Source organism: Sebastes fasciatus, chromosome 10 (genome assembly GCF_043250625.1).
Source record: "Sebastes fasciatus isolate fSebFas1 chromosome 10, fSebFas1.pri, whole genome shotgun sequence".
NCBI classification, from domain to species: Eukaryota; Metazoa; Chordata; class Actinopteri; order Perciformes; family Sebastidae; genus Sebastes; species Sebastes fasciatus.
The window spans coordinates 25,410,403-25,431,039 of record NC_133804.1 but is presented as its reverse complement, the minus strand read 5'-3'; the positions used below and the strand labels follow the sequence as shown (position 1 = coordinate 25,431,039).

Sequence of the window (20,637 nt, the reverse complement as noted above, 5' to 3'; positions counted from 1 at the left end):
ATGCCATAAGCATTAACAAAGCCAAAATAATCGAAAAATTCAAAAGCCCAAAATGTCCCTAGTGAGGCTCAAGGGTTAAGCCAGTGAACAGAAAGAAAATGGTGCTGGACAAGGAAGGAGAGCAAACAGAAGAATAAGTTATTCAGCTGTAGCACAGATTGAAGCCCCCAAAGCTAATGAGCCCATTGACGGTGTGCCGGTGTGATGAATCCATCTGGCAAAGAATGAATGTGTGCCGCCTTTATAAGATTTCGCTGCAGTAAAAAGCCATCTTGGGAAGTCATTGTAGTGAGTTTTTTGTATTATATAGAGTGTTATGGTGATATTATGTTCATACAAAGTGAATAAACTGCATGAAAAGAGGCGGTGTTGATCGTTTCTGACAAAACTTCAACCTCTTCTGTTCTGGTTAAAAGAAAAAAATGTTTAACTTTTACTCCTACTCACAAATTTAAGTTTAAAAGTCTCATCTGACTTAAAAAAAAAAGCTCAAGAGATGTCTTTCAGTGAGTTGGTTAAGAGCAGCCTGCCGGGGTCTTACATGGCTGCAGGACAGAGGTGACTTAGAGATGCACCTTATGACTTGTTTAGGAATGACTGTAGAATATAGCATTGGCTATAATGAATCATTTGTTATTTGAAGCAATATGTAATTCATAAATTAGCACACTATTCAGAAAAGGAAAAACTAACTTTCCATGAATCGTTTTTATCTGCATTTGCCGTTGTGGTCTTCTTTGTAGCTCAAGTTAAGCTATATTTTGTTTTCATTTTATGTTCAGCCAATTTTATCCCTATTTATAGATTGATATATGCTTTAATTGATAGAGGAGATACTGAATATTTCACCCAAATATAATCAACTGATTAAAATCATATATACATTTGCAGAATAATGTATTGCTAAAAAAAATGTGAATGATTGGCTATACCGGCTCTAAATGTGATGATAGCATGCTACTACTTAGGAGTTACTGAGGTTATTCTTATACGTAACACTTGATAATGTGTTTTGTTCTTCCCTTTTAGCATTTGTATTTTTACATTGGTCGTGGTATAGTGATCAATCTTATTTGATGTTACAGTCAATATTTCACATAATTCTCAAAAAAGATAAATCTGTTGTTGGAAATACAAATTATTTCTGAAGATTACATTTCTTTCTTAATTTGAGGGGAAAACTCAAATGGCGATTAGTCATTTTTAGCACATTAAAGGGATAATTAGGGTGTTTTGAAGTGGGGTTGTATATGAGGTACTTATCCATAGTCAGTGTATTACCTACAGTAGATGGCGGTCGGCCCCGGTCAGAAAGGCTGTCTGACGGCAAGATAAAATATGAAAATATTCTAAATATAGCATACACTTAAATGGACATTGATTTTTTTAATGAGCCTTTCTTTTAGGTGGCTAAAATACATTTTTCTGCTGGCCCTGTCCACAGCAGTACATTGCTTTGTGCCCGTGCTGGTGCTCCTGTCTGTTAATCCAAACTTGGGGGCGTACCAGCCGTCACCTACTGTAGGCAACACACTTACTATGGATAAGTACCTCATACAACCCCACTTCAAAACACCTGAATTATCCCTTTAACTAAATCAAGTGATTGTAATATAACTCTTCAGGGACAACTTATGAACAAAATACCTGCCTGTGCTCACAATAATAGGCTTTCGATGCACTGCAGCTTTTCAGGAATGAACATGCTCCGGTACTCAGCCTTCATTAGAGTCTTCTTCAGTGCCCACTAACTTGATGAAGGCCAAGTGCCAAAACGTGTTCATTCCTGATTGCTGCCGTGCATTAGAAAATCATTCAGATATATTTTAGTGGTGTGAACTTTAGCGCTGAAGAACGTCCATAAGTCTGGCCCCCGTGCTCCTCGTTGCTCATAACTGAGCACAGCATTCTTTTAATAAAATGACTCAGCACTAATTACCTGAAGAGTTCATAACAAGAAAAGAGCCTTTTCCTCATTAAATAGCTTTTAAAATTTTTTCATCTTTGCTGACTGTTTACATCTTGGCATTCAGCTCCTCTTTAAATGTCTACAGACAGGCGAGGAGAGTCAGCCGTCGTGTTTACAGGCACACGGTGTGTTTATCAGTTCGTCCCGGTGTGCTCCGATCTAACTCACGAGCTCGGTAACGGCTCGAGCTGAGTGAAGCATCAGAGCTTCACAATATGAGGGGAAATCGATGGTGCGTTTTGGCCCCTTGGGCTGAGAGCATATTGTGTCACCTTCTTAAATGAAAAATGAATGGGGGGAGAAATGAAACTCAGAGGGGTGGAACGAGCCACGGCGGAGGCTGTCGACATGATTCCCCCACCTCACCTCACCACCCTCACCTCAGCTATCAGCAGCACCCAGCACCCAGCTCTCTGCAGACAAAGCAGGCGAGTATACGACTACTCAGAAGGAAGGGAGACAAGGGCGGGTAGAGGTGGATTTACAAATAGGCCATAGCCCTCAAGAAACTATAATTAATAAAGCTGTCAGTGGCAGGTCACCTCTGAAAGGACACTAAAGAGCCACCTCATTGGATGGCTAACCTCCGGTAGTGACGAGGCATTTCAGAAAATGGCCCCTGAAGAAGTTTACAGCCTGGCCTTATGAAACTTTAAAGAAAAACACAATAAGTTGAGTGAAAATACCCTGAGGTGTGAGAGAACCACATTTCCCCAGAATGAAAGTATATTGAGGAAACAAAACTAAAAGTAGGGGGTTCAACATTAAAGCGCAAGTTCACTGAAATTACAAAAATCACATTTTCTCACTTGTCTCTGGTGGTATTTAAAAGAGGACCTATAATGCTTATTTTTAGGTGCATACTTGTATTTTGGGTTTCTAATTAAACATTTTTATCTGCTTTAACGCTTTAGTTTTCTCATACCTGCTGTACTTCAGCACTTCTTTTCAAACCTCTGTCTGAAACGTCATCTGACCCACTGTTGTGATTGGTCAACAGAACTCTTCCGACTCCACTCCAGCTCCGCTCTAACTACCTGTGTTACAGGGCGTGCCAAACTAGCCGCTAGGCAAGTATTATGCAAATATGTTACTTGGTGACATCACTGTGTTACAGGAGAAAAGGCGGGACTTCAAGCAAGGTGTTTCAGGCAGTTCAGAGCAGTGTTTCTGTGGGGGAGAGTATTGAGCCTCCGTCCTTTCCACGCTTCCCATTAATTGTCTACATAAGCAGCCGCGCAATGCATTCTGGTAGCGTGGCGGTACGACTCGAGAGACAGGGTGACGCGTTGGCCGCTCCTCCTTTGCATAAATTTGACTACTATATGCAAATCACGGGTGCGCGACGCGACTCGCCGCCTCTGAAAACTCCCTAGAAACTTTTAAACTAACCGTTGTCGATCCAAAATAAAGAGAGATTCAGCAACTGCATGACCACCATGTTGGTTCCGGTTTGAAAGCTGGGAGCAGCAGCCCATGAGGGAAAGCGTTCGTCCAATCAGGTGCCTTGTGTCTAGTGGCAGCCTATCAAACGACCAATGCTGGGAAGCGAGGCTATCCCTCGCGATAAAAAACGCCCCTGTGGACATGTACTATTACTCCCTTTGGCGTGGACTTTGGACTTTGTAACTTTGCAGACCTTTTACATGCACAAAAAACTATATAACACACTAAGGAAAAGAAAAAAGCACAAAAGCATAATAGGTCCCCTTTAACCAAACAGATCGTTTCAGTTTTGTGTGCCAATGTTTCGATGTTTCTTCTGCTAACATTTCAGCCTCAACCCCAATATAATGGAGTTAAATGTAATTGTATTTGTGCTGCTCAGAGGTTGGAAAAATGAAATTTGGAAAAGATTCGGCAGCGTGTGTTATTTTCGAGAAATGATGTTTCCCATTACTCTGCATGCATCATCCACAGCCTTCACTATCAACAGTTTCCAATGGAATTACTTTTCACCAAAGAAACACCCAACAAAACGTGTTGATAGTGTTTGCTTACTTTTGATTACTCAGAGTAATGGGGACAGTTTCTCGAAAGAGATGTTTCTGTTGTGAGCTTCACAAACAGAATTCTGTTTACATAAATGAGCCACACTATTTCACTGGGTGACATGTTCCTTCATTACTCTGAGCAAAGTCACTGTTGTTTATTTTGCCCAGCTGATTAGGAAATTGTTTTGCCTTTTTTAAATTAAAGGTGCTGCTGATAACATTCAACCACTAGATGTCGCATTCTCCCTCCTCCGTTCAGTTGCATTAACTTCACAACAAATGGTTGCCAGTTCGTTGCACAACCTGCATATTTTATGGTCGAGGGGAATGACTCAGACAGAACAATCACCAACTCTGGTTCTGTCGGCCACACACTTCTAAATCCCCCCTAATGCACATCTTCGTTATACATTGTTTGAGGAAAGTATAATGTTATATGTAAATGGATGCAACCGTAACAAATGCTAAGATGCTAACGTAGCTCCTCAGGGATTGAAGCTGTTATTTTACTAATTTTGACAATCTAACCAACACATCAGATAAGGTTGTAAATACTATGGCTGTCGGTAGTTGTTGTTGGTTTAGTTTAAATATGCCGAAATAATCTGTGCTAACGTCAGTTGTCACTTGTTGCCATGGTAAATATTCACTTATCCGTCAGCCTGATGGACACACCAGTGCCAATCTCAGCCATTTATCTGTTTTTTTCCAAACTAATGGGCAACTTGATCGTTGACAACATAGAGATACCACGTGATACCGACGTTGTTATACTGCTGGCTCATAAGCCTTATTAGAAGTGGGAACTGAACATCAGATATCTTCCACAGAGAGAAGAAAACATTCATTTTGGACCCGTCAAAATTTTTTAAATGATTAATTCACAATCCTAATATTTATTTATTTTTTTCAGGAAAAAGCCAGACTTTTATTCAGCACCTTTCTAAAAGCTCTGTGGATGTATTATCTTTTTTAAAATGATTCGTCTACATAAAAATATTGTCAATATGACCTCTAAATATAATTTGTTGTCAACCGGATTTGAAGATTTCAATTTGGGAATTAAATTGCTTGAGGCAGAGAGCCACAGACAGGCTGATGGAAGATTGTTTTTTGGTCTTTTTACGGGGATTTGCTGACAATAACAAAAACATACTAATATATCACCACCCTCCTCATCCTTTAAAATCCTTTGATTTCACCAGATTATTTGATAAAAGTGATGCAGTTGCTGTAGAATTAATTTGCAGGAAGAAAAAAAAACATAATGTTGAGTTTATTTGATCACCTCAACCTGTGCATTTCTGATAACAGCATCATGCGTCTGCTGCAGGCACCTCACTAGCTTCTAGGGCTGCCCTCTCGTAGTCGATCAGTCCTTCAATCATCGTTTTGGTCTTAGTCGACTAAGATTTCTTCAGGCGGTTAGTCATTTCTTACGCTTTTTCATGTTGAATAACTTATTTATTTATATGTATTATAACTTATGAGCACATCTCTGGTAAACACAATATTTAAAGTGATGCTTTTGTGTGATTCTTTGTGAAAGTTTAACAGATCCGTCGATTAAATTAACTAATCAATTTGTCGACAAAATTGTATGAGTGTTAGTCGACTAAGAATTTCTTTGGTCGAGGACAGCCCTAGTAGCTTTGGAGGCTTTTTGTGAATGGAAACAAAAAAAAAGTGAAGCATTGTCAGTCTGTTGAGACAAAAAAAACAAAAAAATAAAACCACCCTACCTGTGACGGGATCTGCTGTGGAGTAAAACAGAGGTCAAACAGTTCAGTTCAATAAAAGCATAAGAAATAGACTTTAAAGCAGACAGGTGACAGCATGATGTTACAGACAAAGTGCAGTCTATACCTCAATGCAGATCTGATGTCAGGGTTATATAGAAGTGTGGTTCTGGGCTCCCAGACCACATGATTAATTCAACACCTTCTTGATAGAAGTTGGAGATATAATAAAGCAGGCCACTGTGATTCAGTCAGATTCATGTGTTATCTGCTGGGACTTGGCAATATATTGATATTATATCAATATCATGATATGAGACTAGATATAATCTTAAATTTTGGATATCGTAATATCATTATATGGCATAAGTGTTGTCTTTGTCTGGTTTTAAAGGCTGGTAAAGGTTTGTCTTTACCCACTTAGTCATTATATCCTCATTACTGATGAATATTTATCAAAAATCTCATTGTGTAAATATATTTTTTGAAAGCACCAATAGCCAACCTACAATAGTGTCGCAATATATATCAAGGTATTTAGTCAAAAATATTGTGATATTTGATTTTCTTCATATCGCCCAGCCCTAATATCTGCCATTTAATGTTGCACAGTTTTATGTATTCATCCTCTGGAAACGACACAGGAAGACTACCAGTTTTACAGTATCACACGAGGTGGTACACACTGACAAAAACGAAAAGTAGATATTATAAATGATCTCATACATATAACGTTAAATATGGTACATCTCCACAATGCCGAGATTATGTTAAATCCATCAGCATAAGGCAAAGCAGAGCATTATGGGAGAAAAACAACCTATATTCCAAAGGACAAGATGAAAAAGGAGGAGATTCAGCTCATATTGTACTGCTTCCTGAGTTATATTTAATCCTGTTGAACCTGCAGTCTTCAAAACATATTTTCTATTTTTAAAAATTCCAACATTTTGGTGCTAGATATGTTTTTTTAATAGTGACCTTCGAAGTTAGTTGAATGGTCCAAAGAGGACATAATACCACAAAAAAAGGTAACTGCTTTACACAAACTTCACAATATTTCTACAAAATACACTTTGACAAGACTTACAAAATATGAAATGCATTTTTCATCTTCTAAACTATATCCGTGACCACTGAATCGGCATCCCCAAACGAAAACATGAAGGTACACACACACACACACACACACACACACACACACACATACACACAAACAACACGGCTATGTCTTTGGCTCGGCCACTCAGAGAGGATTGAAATACTGACAGCGTTGGATGATGATGCAATAGCGAGCAACTGTCAACTTCATGGAATTACAGTAAGCTGCTTTGTCAAAATTTAGAGAGGCTCTATTGAACTCCGGGATACAAGCGCACCACTGGGATTAATGTGCGATTCACTAAGTCTGAATGTCGACAAAATTTCTAAAATAATTCCAAACTGGGAAGGCCTGCAAGATTAGACTGCATAAACCTCATGTGTACTCACAGGAATATGACTCTAATTAAGGCTGGCAGTGGATGCTCACAAATATTAACAGCCGGCAATTATACAGAAATTGTCTGCAAGGCAATTTAGAATTAGTCTGTGGATGCCAGGTGCAGACAAAATCCATTCTCCTCTCTGGAAGGGACAACAATGATTGACTGGGAGTCGGAGAGCCAAAAATAAATCTGGATTAAGCCGGCGATGGCGTGCAGCTAGTGTTCCGTTGGTACTTCCTCTTGGTGCTGCGCAGTTTGCACAGTTTTTCTGATGAGCCACCAGAGACTCGTGCTGATTCAGTTGCTGGTGGTGTTCGGTGTTCTGGAGGTAATCTGTGCAGGTTGTAAAACTGAGGCTTTGTTAGACACCAACAACAAAATTTAATCTGACAATCGCAGACCTCCAGGGTCAAAGTACAGCGAGTTCTCTCAGTCTGAAGAGACGGATTCGTCCCAACGCAGACTCACTTCATGAAGCTGCACTGGCATCAACCCAGTGTGCTGTATGTGCCACAGAGACAGAGGAAGTGTAATTCTATGCAATGACATTAAATACAGACAATGTAAAGATCCTGGGGGTACCATAGTGGTTCAGCGTTAATTAAAATGCACAGTGTTCCTTCTTCTTACTTCTCTGTTCCATCTATGATGTATAACTCGAGCTATGGCTCCTGTGGACTGAAATCTCATTTTGATGTCTCGAGGAGTACGATGGTTGCAAACCACAAAAGGCCAGGTTTTGATTGATTACCAACACGGCCTGTTCTTCTTTCCAGTGTCTCAATATAAGGGGAAAATGAAGGCATTTCTGGACTGGAGGAACTTTTTCATTGTTCAAAGAACGATTATTGTGTCCACACCGCAAGAGAAAGGAACAATCGTAGATCTTAGAACGCCGTTTTGAGGGACTTTTAAGCTCCTATTTCAGAGTAGGTACTCCCACAGCACAAGAGGGGGAGGTTCTCATGGGAGCTCCCAAGTGGGTAGTTCCTCTCAGGGAGTCCCTTCAACTTTATGGTGTAAAGCTGAACAAAATTCTTAAAGTTTTGATGTAAAACTATAGCAACGCTCAACAATTTTAAAGGATAATAGGTCATTTCAGGTCTGTGCTATCATTATTCCAGCTATTGATGCACTTCAAACAAAGCTTTTTTGGCTACAATGGATTTACTGAACAGCATTTGGCAGCAGAAGCTTTCATCCCTGAGCTGACATTTGCATTGAAAATACGCCTGTGCAAGATCTGATATTAGTCGCCGGGAAACTGATGACTGTGTGTGAAGCGCAGATAAAGACCACCTCTGCTCGGGACACTGAACTCTGCTATGTGTCTTCGGGCGAAATCAGGAGATGAAACAGAAGTTCTGTTCAATCTGCAAAAAAAACAGAAAGAACTAAAACAGTTCTTGGGGGGAAAAAAATATATGCAAGATAGATCAAAGCCTGCGTCTTTGACCTTACAAGACCTCGCACCTTTCCTCCCATAAATCCTCCAAAAGAAATAAATCTGGCTTTACATTTCTTTTTTTTTGTTATACCCAGCACTTGCATGCATCTTTTCTGCCATGAATTGCTTATAAGCAGTCATGATATATTATAGAAAATGGTGGAAAAGCTCACAAAGTAAAAAAATCCCTTCATGGCGTTGACGGCGCTCACACATCACCACCAACCAGAACCAGCGCACTAGTTTAGAGCCAGTTGATGGTGCCAAGGATGACTGGCGACAGCTGGCCGCCTCTTACTCATTTTAAGGGTCATCAACATTTAATGTTACATTAGTGGCTTCGCTGGGTCTCCCTTTATCTACTGCGACAGTGTTGACTTAATTATGCACAGCAATATCACACTCATCTCGGTCACACAGAGAGGAAAAGGGTAGGGCGAAAGAGGTCTGGCTTTTCTGTACCTCGCCACGTAAGTACCCGTGCTCCTTTTGATCTGGATGGAGGTGTCACAGAGGGCTGTCTGAGGCCGTGCATGCAGATTAACACACGCACACACACAGACACATATATGCACATACAGTCTTTCACCGAGTTGTAAAAGTAGGTCCTTCCTCTAGGGCTGAACCCCTTTGGTATCTCCCTTCATCTTCTTTCTTTGTCTGAAATCCCTGTCCCTCCCAGCAGTCTCTAAACACAGACACCAAGAAACACAATCTGACATCCTGGATTACTGTCAGACCTACAACACAAAGCCAGCGCCAACAGTCAAATAAAATGTGCTGAGCCACTGCCAAAAAAAATAAAGTTGAAATATGATGAGAAGGAAATATGGGCTGAAATTGTCGCTAATTTCCCGCTCTTGCTCTGAAATAGTCGTTAGGAATTGATGGTTCTTCACAACGTGAAAACAAAATAATTAGACCTGTTTGCCGCTTGTGTTAGAGCCATTCAACTATTAATCCCACTATGTATCCATCTTATTAATGTACCTGTGCCTCCACTACCTATCTACCTGTCCTATACACATGCACCCATTTATCCATCTATGAACAATAATCAATCAGAGAGAGTGATCTTACATTGATGTCTTCCAGGTTCAAGGAGTTCAGATATTGATGGTTTCTCTTCCACAGTATAGGAGGCCTCCGCTCCCCCGTGATGGCACACGTCAACACGGCGCTCTGGCCGACCGTTACTGTGGTGACGCTCACTTTCTGGTCATCTGGAAGGGCGAGCAGGTACACATCTGTTGAGGAGAGGACAAAATAACACAATGTCAGACACATTGTCACAAAAGGTGTATGTAAGATCTGGCAAGAATGTTAGTTATTATCTACAGAATGTGAATGACGATGATGTCTTGTAATACCACTCGTATCTTCAGAGGCGATAGTGAGTTACTGTAATGTCTATGGATGTCACGATACCAGAAATGTAGTAGTCAATACCAATTCCAGTGAAATTCCACATTTCTCAATATCAATTCGATACAACATTAAAAAATAAAATCAAAACAATAACTCCCATGTACTTCAACATACACTCCTTTACTGTATTTATTCAAGGTTAAGGCTAAAAACTACATTTCGCAAGATTACATTTGAATACATCATGATAAAGTTAAAAATGTACCAATACAAATTTCTACTGAATAGATACCTGAATACATCATAATGTAAATTAAATGTACCTCCTGTGTTGAAATAATGTCAACTAGCTCTTGTCCTGCTAATTTTAACAGATGATTTGTTGTTCACAATGTCGCATTATTATAAGTTTTGAGAAAATAAATTAAACTGCTGAGTAAAAGTGGCAACGGTTCAAGTACTTGATAACAACTTTTAATTTGAGTAAGTTGAACAAGGGAAGAAAACTCAGTCTGCCTATATTATAACTGAAATATGATGACCTCTCTTTTTTGTAACAGCCCATACTTCATAGGAATAAACCCACTGAGATACTTCACAATGCATGAATTCATGTTTTGCCCACATCTTTCTCCTAATGAAGCCTGAAAACAAGAACATAGTGTCTCAATTAGCTGCTGTTGTGCTATATAGGCAGATGTTTTTTTAGCTAAAGATGCACTGAGGCAGCACAATTATTGCAATTTGCAAAGTAATGGGAAGGAATTAAGTAAATACTTTGCATAATTGATGTAATGACACTATAATGGAAGTTGTACTTCCTCTGTCGATTTCTCAGAGGACCCTGGGTTCACCACTATGAACCTCTTTTTTAGCTAACAGCACAGAACCGACACTTTTGGGATGCACCGGCTCTGTTGGTCTGATGTCTGCTGAAACCTCATCTGAAGCGCTGCTTTGTAACTGGAAGTTGGAATATTTTTAACATGCTCAGTGCTCTGAGAGTTTAAAACAAGCTAGGCTCTCCACATTGTTGTAAAAGCCCAGGAATGCATCCGTTCTGATGAAAGTAACATGGAGAGAAAAAAAAAGGCAGCACTGCCAGAGAGGCTCCCAGTGGAAACACAGCACTAGACCTGGACCAGAGGCGGTGCTTTGCTCGATTCCTGCAATACCTAAAGGTTTTTGAAACATGTTCCTGGTGATGATAATGTGGTTGTGTGATCTGCGGTTAATTTCTACTTATAGAGTGCTACAGGAATGATTCCTAAAACCTGGAAATGAGTTTGCATTGTAACACTTCCGGTTCCCTCGTCTGTAAGTCAATGGGTTTCTAGTCTGTCATTTTTTGGACATTTTTACAGACATTTATCAGACATTTTTTTGGACATTTTTCTGACTTTTCTTCTGCCTTTCTTCCACCTTTTTTCAAACATTTTTCAGATATTTTTCGGACATTTTTCGGACTTTTTTTCAGTCTTTTTTTCTGACTTTTTTCTGACAATTTTTTAGACTTTTTTTCAGACATTTTTTGGACATGTTTCGATAAGTTAAATAGATGCCTGAAATAAAGTCTGTGGTTAACACAAGCTGAAGAGATTTTAGAATTTTGTTCTGCGATATAAAATATATCAAGAAATATCCCTGTTGTGAATTTTGAAGCCTTTATGTGTCTTAAAAAATGCGGTTGCTAACAAGCGGCTCAATGAGAATACTAAACGTAATCACGACGATTGGTCCCTCTTTACAACCTCGTTCTTTATACTCGCGCTCATGCGACAGTGGTGTTGTTCGATTATACCCTAACGTTAGCTTTGTACTTCTGGCTATTACATTCACACATTCACACAAATCAAGGTTCCCTTGTAAAGATTATTTTGCTGAACAAAACGTGTAAGTATCATAAACGTGTCTTTACCACAGAGCTTGTTTTCTGCAATAATTCAAAACCAAATGGAAAAATCCCATCGGCTTTTTGTCGAGGGAACCAGGGCAATGCTACCTTCTTGGTTGGCCTACAAAAATGCGTCATCCCTGGAGCACTCTATTCCGGAGAGGAAATCACAAAAACAAAGAAAAGCCAGACCGGGTTGGTGAGAGGTCAGCACGGATATGGTTGGTTGACGCCTTTTGTGTGTCCAGTATTTTGAGGAGACAATGTACACTCATCCATTCTGTGGTGGTATTATGTAACGCTGCCTGGGAGAGAATGCTTTTTAATCTTCCTCTCGGGTAATGAGCAACAGAGCAAAAGGAAACAGAGGCTCAATTTGTTCTGCTCCTAAGGGCATGAAATACAAAACCTAATGAAAGAGCAGGTCCAGCAGACAGTGTTCACTCGCCACAGCCCAGAGAATCAGGATGAGAGCACCTTCAATTACAGCATGACTCCGGTGGCCCTGTACCAACGGCCTCTGAATGCTTTTTAACCTTCTCACTCATTTGCGTTGTTTGGTCCACTTGTTGTGTGTTTGAACTGTGATCTCGGCTAGCCTGTTAGATCCAGGCCAATCAGTCTGGAGCCGTGAGACAACTCATACTTCTTTTCAGTGGGAAGCTCCAAGTTAAGACTTATAATCTCTCATTTGGCCCAATGAAACCCTGCTTAAACCCGGGCAAATCTCTGCCAGGATTACATCAAAATTAGAGGATTAATAACAGACGTTTTTTCTGAGTGGAGTATAACTCTAAGTTTAGATCATTATACTGTTGGTGGAGAGTTCATTCAACTCTGTGGTAATTTGGGGAGCTACAGTTTGTCCCGGTGTTGTGTTAAAAAAAATGTCCTAGTAAAAAAATCAGTTTTTATAAATACAATTTGCAGCACAAACACAGTCCTTTACCCACTTCTTTCTTAGAAGCTCTTTTACTTAACTGTGGTGCATAATCAGCAGCTCATTTGCATTTTCTAATTTTCGCTCTTCCCATTGTTCTCTTCGCTTTCTATTAATAGAAGCATTACTGTAAACAGGGATCAATTTTCGCTTCCTGCGGGAAATCTAACAAGTTTTAGGTGCTTCAGGACTTCTAGGTGAAAATCACTTTTACCCAGACTGCTATACTTTTGAAAAAAACGGGTGTATTTATTTGCATAAATCTGTAAACTATATTATAAGATGTTATTGTGTATACCCAGAAGGCCAACTAACAGAAACAGCTTGGCAAAACAATAGACAGCTGTTTCTGCTTAACTTTGCTCATTGCTTCGTGGACAAAAACACCTCACAGTATAATGTAATTCAATGCAACAGCCTCTTACGTTGACCTGAAGTGTTGAGTGTTGAGCCAACACCTCTGTGACAGAGTTGACAAAAATCGAACATCATCAGCTCCATGCAGCCAGTGTATGTTGCTGTGCTATTGCATCAGATTGTATCATATATTACAGGTGTTCTATTACAGGTGCCCACTGACATATTGCATTATTAAGTAGTTGTGAATGATGGATACGTATGTGATCTTTACCAGCCGCGAAAGTGTGTGGCTGGTATTGTTTTCACCTTGTGAGTTTATATAAGTGTCATCATGGCAAAATGTGATCCTGGAGACAACTTCTGTAGCAGGAACTACCAGAGAGTCAGTTTTGTCTGAGTCTGTCTGCAACCGTGTAAGATGCAGTCACAAAACTTTACAGGTGTGTAGTTGAGATGGTCTCTAGTTTTATACTCTATTCCACAACCATTGTGTTGTTTGGATGATGCACTTTTTTTTTACTAGCCACCACAGCGTGTGGCTGGGATTGTTTTCACCTTGTGAGTCTGTGTGAGTTATCACGGCAAAATGTGGTCCTGGAATAGGGATGTCACGATACCAGAAATTTAGTAGTCAATAACAATACGAGTAAAATTCCTTGATTCTCGATACCCAATTCGAAACCATGTTAAAAAAAACAAAAAACAAAACAATAAACACTTAGTTAAACAGGTCATAATTCCCTCTCTAATATATAAAAAAAATATATTTTTGTGAAAACATCTCCTTAAAAGAACTGGATTTATTAAGTTTCTCGCCAAAAACTACATTTTATATTGGAACACATCATGATAACATTAGAATTTACCTTCTCCCGCTACCATTTTTACTGAATAGAGCTTGAAAGCATCATAATGAATGCAATGCAATGTCTAATTATCAGGGGAAAAAAATCTGGATTTCTGCATACCTAATCATTTCATACACACAAAAAAATAAATGAGAAAGCAGGTTCAGACATTCAATAATGAGCCAATCAGTCTTTCTTTCTTCAAAAAGCCAACATGAGCTTATTCATTCATTAGTCAGTCTGTTTCATTGGTTGATGATAAAAATGTCTTGTGATGGCCTGCACTGAGGGAAATTCCTCTTGACATGGACATAACCCGCCACTTATTGATCTAGGAAAGGAGGGGTTTAAATAGTACATGAAAAGAAATAACCAACTTCATAAAGCGGCTGAAACGTTTCCCCTCAGGACATCATTATCTGTCAGAAATCATTTGATGGAACACGTTTGATCGGTTAAGAGCTGTTTGTATGTAATAAAGACGTGACAACGGCAGTCAGCAAGGGCGATACGAGGGCCAACATGGACAGAGAGAAAAGAAATGAAAAATGTTGAGGAACTAAAAACTTCCCGCTTTTAAAAGGGCCTCATTAAAACTGAATTTCATCCAGTGAGGCTATGGAGGGGCAACTTTAGTTCTGTTAAAGCTCAGCGGACATTTTCAAAGTCGTTTTTACAACAAAAGGGTTTTTCCAGGGCTTTGAGATATGCTTCTGTCTTTAACTGTGATTTTAACTTAATAACACACTGACCTTTAACGCCTCAACAATGCCCTAACTTCCTTCCGACCTAACTTCATCCAACTTGTCAAGCATTAAATGCTGGTGGACTTTTCTCATCTATCAGGATGGAACAAATAAAGGACAAACAGAGGTGAGAAGGTTTTTCCTCCAGAAAAAACGGAAGTAAACAGCTTTAGACCTTTGGATTCTGTTGTTTCTTTGGTATAACATCAGAATCACTGGAAGGACAAATGTATTATTTATTATTAAAACTTGGGTTTTATTTCCGTAGCTCTGGCTATCAGTTCTATCAGTTAAGATAACATTGTACAAAAGGTTTCTGCTGTGATCTTGAAACGTAGCGACATTGCAAAATACAGATCTAGTGGGGCAAAAAACAAGTAGTAAACAAGCAGACCATTTTGCCACATAAGTTACCACATATTTTAGAGTTCACACATCTGCAGCAAGTACTAGGTTAATATTGAACCAGGAAGTCTGTCTGTAACTGAAATGGATGTATGTAATGGACAATTTGGGGAATAATTTCACTGGTAATTAAATTTGACTTTTGGGTTTTGAAGTTTTCAAACTCAATCAATCAATCAATCAATCAAACTGTATTTGCATAGCACCTTTCATACAGGTTAGTGCAGTTGAAAGTACTTCACAATTGACAACTACAGACAAAAACAATTCAGCAATTTAACAATTTGAGACAAATGCATGTGATACAATTAAATAATAAAAAAATAGAAGCTATAATAACAGTAATAGCAGTAAAACAATGTGAACTAAAAACTAGATTAATAAAATAACAGTGAAATAGAATAAAATTAACCCTCTGACACCCACAATACACACGTTTTTGTCTTTTTCAGGGGGTACTAGGAGGAGATAGCAGGTCAACAGTAGACGTCACATAGAAGTGGTGTACATCATCTGAAAGCTGTTCTGGAAACTGTTCAGAAACATATGATATCTGTATCTTTACTCTAGCTCTAAAACTGAAACTGCTACAGCCTCTGAAAGACAGTAAAGTCGGTCAGGATTGCGGGCCTGAGGGTATTAATAAAATAAAGTAAAATAAGTGAAACCATTTTTAATCAAAGGCTTGGCTGACTAGGTAGGTTTTAAATTTACGTTTAAAGATTTCAACAAAACTGTCACATCTTCGAGTTCAGTGCAGATTTAAAGGGCTCTAAGCTTAAATGAAAGTCATTATTATTAGTTAAACGCTGTAAGAAAACATTAGGCCAAGAATAAGTGTAGGCTTACTAAATGAATGTCAATTAAAAAGAACCAAACTACAACAAACAATGAGCAAAAAAAACCTCCATAAATAGGAGAATAAGAAGAACAACACAGCGGGGAAAGTATAACACATTAAATCCTCTCTGACGCAGAAAGTGAAGAATTAAGGGGAAATGGATCTTCCATCAGTCACGCATGGCTAATCCCTGATCCTCCTCCTCCCCTGACACTGATAACACTATAGCCGGCAGATCAACACGCCATGCAGCCACTTGGCGCTCTTCGTGATGTTGAGGTGGTGGTGGGTGGATACGCTGACAAAAATCTCCTTCAATAATGTCCTCCCTAACCATTCAATTACAGCCCCCTTGTATCTTAATGCTTTTGGTATACGCTGCGAGCAACAAACTCGATTTGCCGCTGATCCCCAGGGGGGATAGAAACGTGTGAAGCTATAGGGAGAATTTAAAGAAGAAAGTGGGCAGACAGACGGCCAGGCAAGCTCCATCATAGCTTTAGATGGTGGATGCAAGAGGGAGGAGGGGAGGAGGGGTGGAAGGAAGCGAGGGCTAGAATCCGACCTGAATGAGAAACTCCTCAGAGAGATGGGAGTCTGGGCTGTTGGAGCCGACTCAAACACTTTGAGTCCAGCACCTCCTCTGTGAGAGATTTATCAGAGGAGGGAGTGGCCTTGGCTCCTCTTTTTTGTCTGATTTGAGGCCTGAGGGACTCGGCCCCCCGGGAAGGATCAACCTTCACCGTCCAACCCGTAATTAGTGATTAACGGTGAAGTCCAGACTTTTGATTTACTCTGCTCTGCTCCCAGAATGGGATGTTGGTCAGTGCCACGGCGAGAGGTAAATCACCTATTGCACTGGAGGCAACAAGCTTGTCAGGGAAAATAGCCTGGGCCTGCAGGATGCTGCGAGGGGGCCGGCTGCATCAAGACAAATTGCACTAAGGTTGCTTAGCCAACCCCCTTACCCCGTCCTCTATCATGCTCCGTCGCTTTCTTTCTCCACCACATGCTCGCTCTGTCTTTCTTCACCAAGTCTCTCATTCCTCCAACACACTCCCTCTCTCTCCCTCTCAATGATGTTCAATATCACTAAGGCTGAACGGTTGTGTACCCCCAATTGCTTTGAGTTTGACATTTTGAAGCGGAGATAAAAGCACACTCCCTGATGCTGAGTATTCATAGCCCATACGCAAAGACTCAAAGGGGGGAAAAAACACCCCAAAAACAGAATACAAACTCATGTGAACAGTCTCTGATCTTGGATGGTTGATTTGTGCAAACTCTCTCCCAAAGCAAGAAGAATGGAGTTTCTGTTTTTGATACCGACTCGGTGGACTTGAATGTTTGACAGAAAAAGAAGATAGTTTGAATGTTCAAAACACACTTTCTCCCGCCTTTGTCTAAACAAGGAAAATACTTATTTCTGCATTTAATGTTGAACTGCAGTCGCTTGTCGCACTGCTTAACAAAGTGGATCCCTGCAGTAAAATGAGACAACAATAGCAACAATGATCAGGTGATCTTGAAGCCATATGAAGACAAACGTCGACAAATGTTGACAGGGAGCGATCACGCCTTTGCACCACTCCAGGTTGTATTTCCTCTCAGCTCAGTTTAGAAGACCAAAAATTTAACCTGACTGTGATGTTGAGTGAGGAAACTTTGGGAGGGAAACGCAAATGGAAGCATGTTTAACACAACCATGACAATTGTTTTGTATTTAGAGGGAAAAAGAGAGGTAGTCTGCACACTGAAGAAGCTCACGTGTGAAAGAAAAGCAAACCATACAGACAAATGTGACACCTCCACCTAGAATTAGTTTATCACACGCTACAAAAAACACTCCAAATTTTTTTTTTTCATTATAAACACCTATCAAAAGAGGATGTTACCTATAAAGAATATATATAATAGGCTACGTGTTTTTACAATACATTTTCTTCTAAATATACATTGAAATCTCTCCGTGTTTTTTCCACCTATTTTAAGAAAATTATGCGGGTTTTATGTATACGGATATCGTTTTGAGATCATTTCTGCAGATTCTTCTAATTCAATGTGGAGCTGTTGTCTACCTGCTTTTCTTTCACACAGATGTTTGCCTGACAAAGACCTTAAAGGTCCAGATGTTTAAGACTATTCCACTTTCGGGAGCTTGCAATATACCAAGTGTGGAAGACCTCAGGTTTTGCTTTGTATGCTGCATTTGTCCTGCAGCTTTACCAAACTGGTGTTGGATTAGGGTTGGGCGATTGGACGAATATATCGGCAATTGGCTGAGTACATTGTTGCAATTTTTGAGATGATGTTTCTCTCTTTATTTTGCTAATTAAATGGTCTGCATCCAAAGAATGAGAGCCGCTCAGCTGCTGCTCAGCGGGCAGATAGAGAGGTTATGTATGTACAGACTATCAGACTAGGCACGGGAAGTGCATTATTATTATACTGTCTATGATGCGTCTGTTTGTTCCAACCCGCCCGCCCGTCCGCTCACTATCATCCCCGGCTCTGAATCTCGGTGTAGGCGGCCCGTCGGTAGACAATAACCTTGTATTGTTATGTTGATAAAATGTACCCAAATTCACGAATATGGAGGATATTACTACTGATATTCCTGTAATCTTGCATCACAGCGTCTGATGTATTAGCCATGTGTTTACTATGTGTTTATTTACATATAGAGCGAGGAAGTGAGATCCGATGACAAGTGGCCAGATATACAGCGAGGGAAAACAACCTGCAGAGCTGGCATACTTCACATTTAATTCCGTGACTTAAGGGCTTATTTCGACCAAACCAAAGTTGTTGGAAAGACTAACTATAGCGGTTTTGGTAAGTTATATTTTGTTTCTGTTGAGTTTGAACGAAGTGTCTTTAACGATGCTCTGCCGCTAGAACAGCTGATCTCCAAGCTGAAACTACGACAGCGGGCGCCACACACCTATGTGAATATATCGGCAATCGGCGGTTGTTGAGCTGACGATGGACGGTTGGAAAACTTTAACATATCGCCCAGCCCTATGTTGGATGCGCACACTATCCATCTTCTTTGCTGTATGCAGGCCACTGTAAATGCATGGATATGTTGGTCCACTTTGTACATTAATTAACTATTATATTGTTACAACAACAGGCCGGTGAAATTAGATATAAAAGCAGGAGCTTCCTCATGAAATGCTGAACTGAAATTGAGACTTAACGATAACGGTGATTTTTATATATGGCAATATTTAAACAAAATTGTTAGGTGCTTTTGATTAAACAACTGATTAAAATAGAGAGAAATAGCACGAATATGTCAAAATGCTTTAGTTTAATTTCATTTAATTTGTCTGTGTCTTATGGTTATAGTTTTGTTTTGTTCTTCATAACACCATTTGGGCTTTTTTTTTTATCTAACCAACACTTTTCTTGTGTATTATGTGCCTTATTGCTTGTGCAAAATGAACAAACTAAACTGAGAAAACAAGACAGGAAAATTCAGAACAGATGTAAATGTTAGAGGCTTGTTATCTCAATACCACACACTTGTAATTAAGATCTTTGAAGGTAATAACTTTAGTCAACATCGTCTGAGACGGTCATCCTCCACATCTTCACGGCTGAATTCATCAATGTAAATACATTCTGGTTTGTTTACATGCAAAACTCTGCAGCTCAACTTTAGGTCAGAGAACTCTGGCATCATTTTGAGGGCGGAAATACCTTTGATGTGGATTCAGAGCTTTTCCACTTAAATGAGATTATCTTATAATGCTCTGAACAGTCCCAATCCAAGACAAATACCTGAGGCACAGCTACAGTGACCAGTCTATTCACTATCTATCAGCATCAGCAGTCGAACCAGAGGGAATAATTCAGTTTTTTCAGCATTATTGCTATAACACGTTTACAAATGCAAAATTTACAGGTAGAGGGCGAGAGGATAATTACTACCCACTTCCTTTCTCCTCCCACGGAAATTATACACATCAAGACGGCTGTAAAACACTAACAAATGGCCTTAGTGAGTGCATTACCTCTGGCTGATCAGCCTCAAGTCTGTTTCTAAAGCAGCTGTTGGGAGCGATCCTGAGGGACAGCCAGCATTAGTATGCAACAGAGCCTAAGAGGAGCTCTAATTGGATTAATTTTATCACAGCTACCTTGTGGAAAACAACTAATGAAAAATCCCCCTATCTTGCCGCAATAAGTAAATCATAGAGCACTTAAGCTTTAGCATAAGAGAGGCTATGATTTAATTGTTCCATCATATTTCACACTCATAAGGCTGCATGGCTTTAAACTATATCAGATTGTTTTTTTTTATATTATTGAGGGTTTATTGTTGAATGACACCTGTTCCTTCACCGTCCTGAGCAACACCAGAAACCTGTTTCCCTGCAGTATATTTAGCATATGCATCAATTCACCGCAGCACAAACTCAGAGAGGGTTGCAGTACAGTATGTTTCCCTCCTACTGTCTATGCGTTCTACTAGTTTTACATCAGCATCACTGCACACTCGGAGAGCTGCGCGACTGCAAATGGTGGCTGCCAACACCTTCGCCTGGATGACAGGAGATGTTAAACGTTGAGAGAAGAGGATGAATGCAG

The 20,637-nt window shown here is 39.8% G+C and overlaps 1 protein-coding gene across 4 annotated transcripts in view; it reads right to left on the bottom strand.

The window, feature by feature from the left end:
* Window positions 1–20,637, bottom strand: part of fstl5 (follistatin-like 5) — a 213,050-nt gene that overhangs the window by 63,195 nt on the left and 129,218 nt on the right. For 2 of the 4 annotated variants that reach the window (XM_074649144.1, XM_074649146.1), the window contains exons 7-8: window positions 9,717–9,883; window positions 5,706–5,720 (exon numbers count right to left, since the gene is read on the bottom strand). In XM_074649144.1, the coding sequence (XP_074505245.1) occupies window positions 5,706–5,720; window positions 9,717–9,883 (182 nt within the window). The remainder of the gene's footprint in view (window positions 1–5,705; window positions 5,721–9,716; window positions 9,884–20,637) is intronic. The other 2 variants (XM_074649147.1, XM_074649145.1) reach the window with 1 other exon arrangement.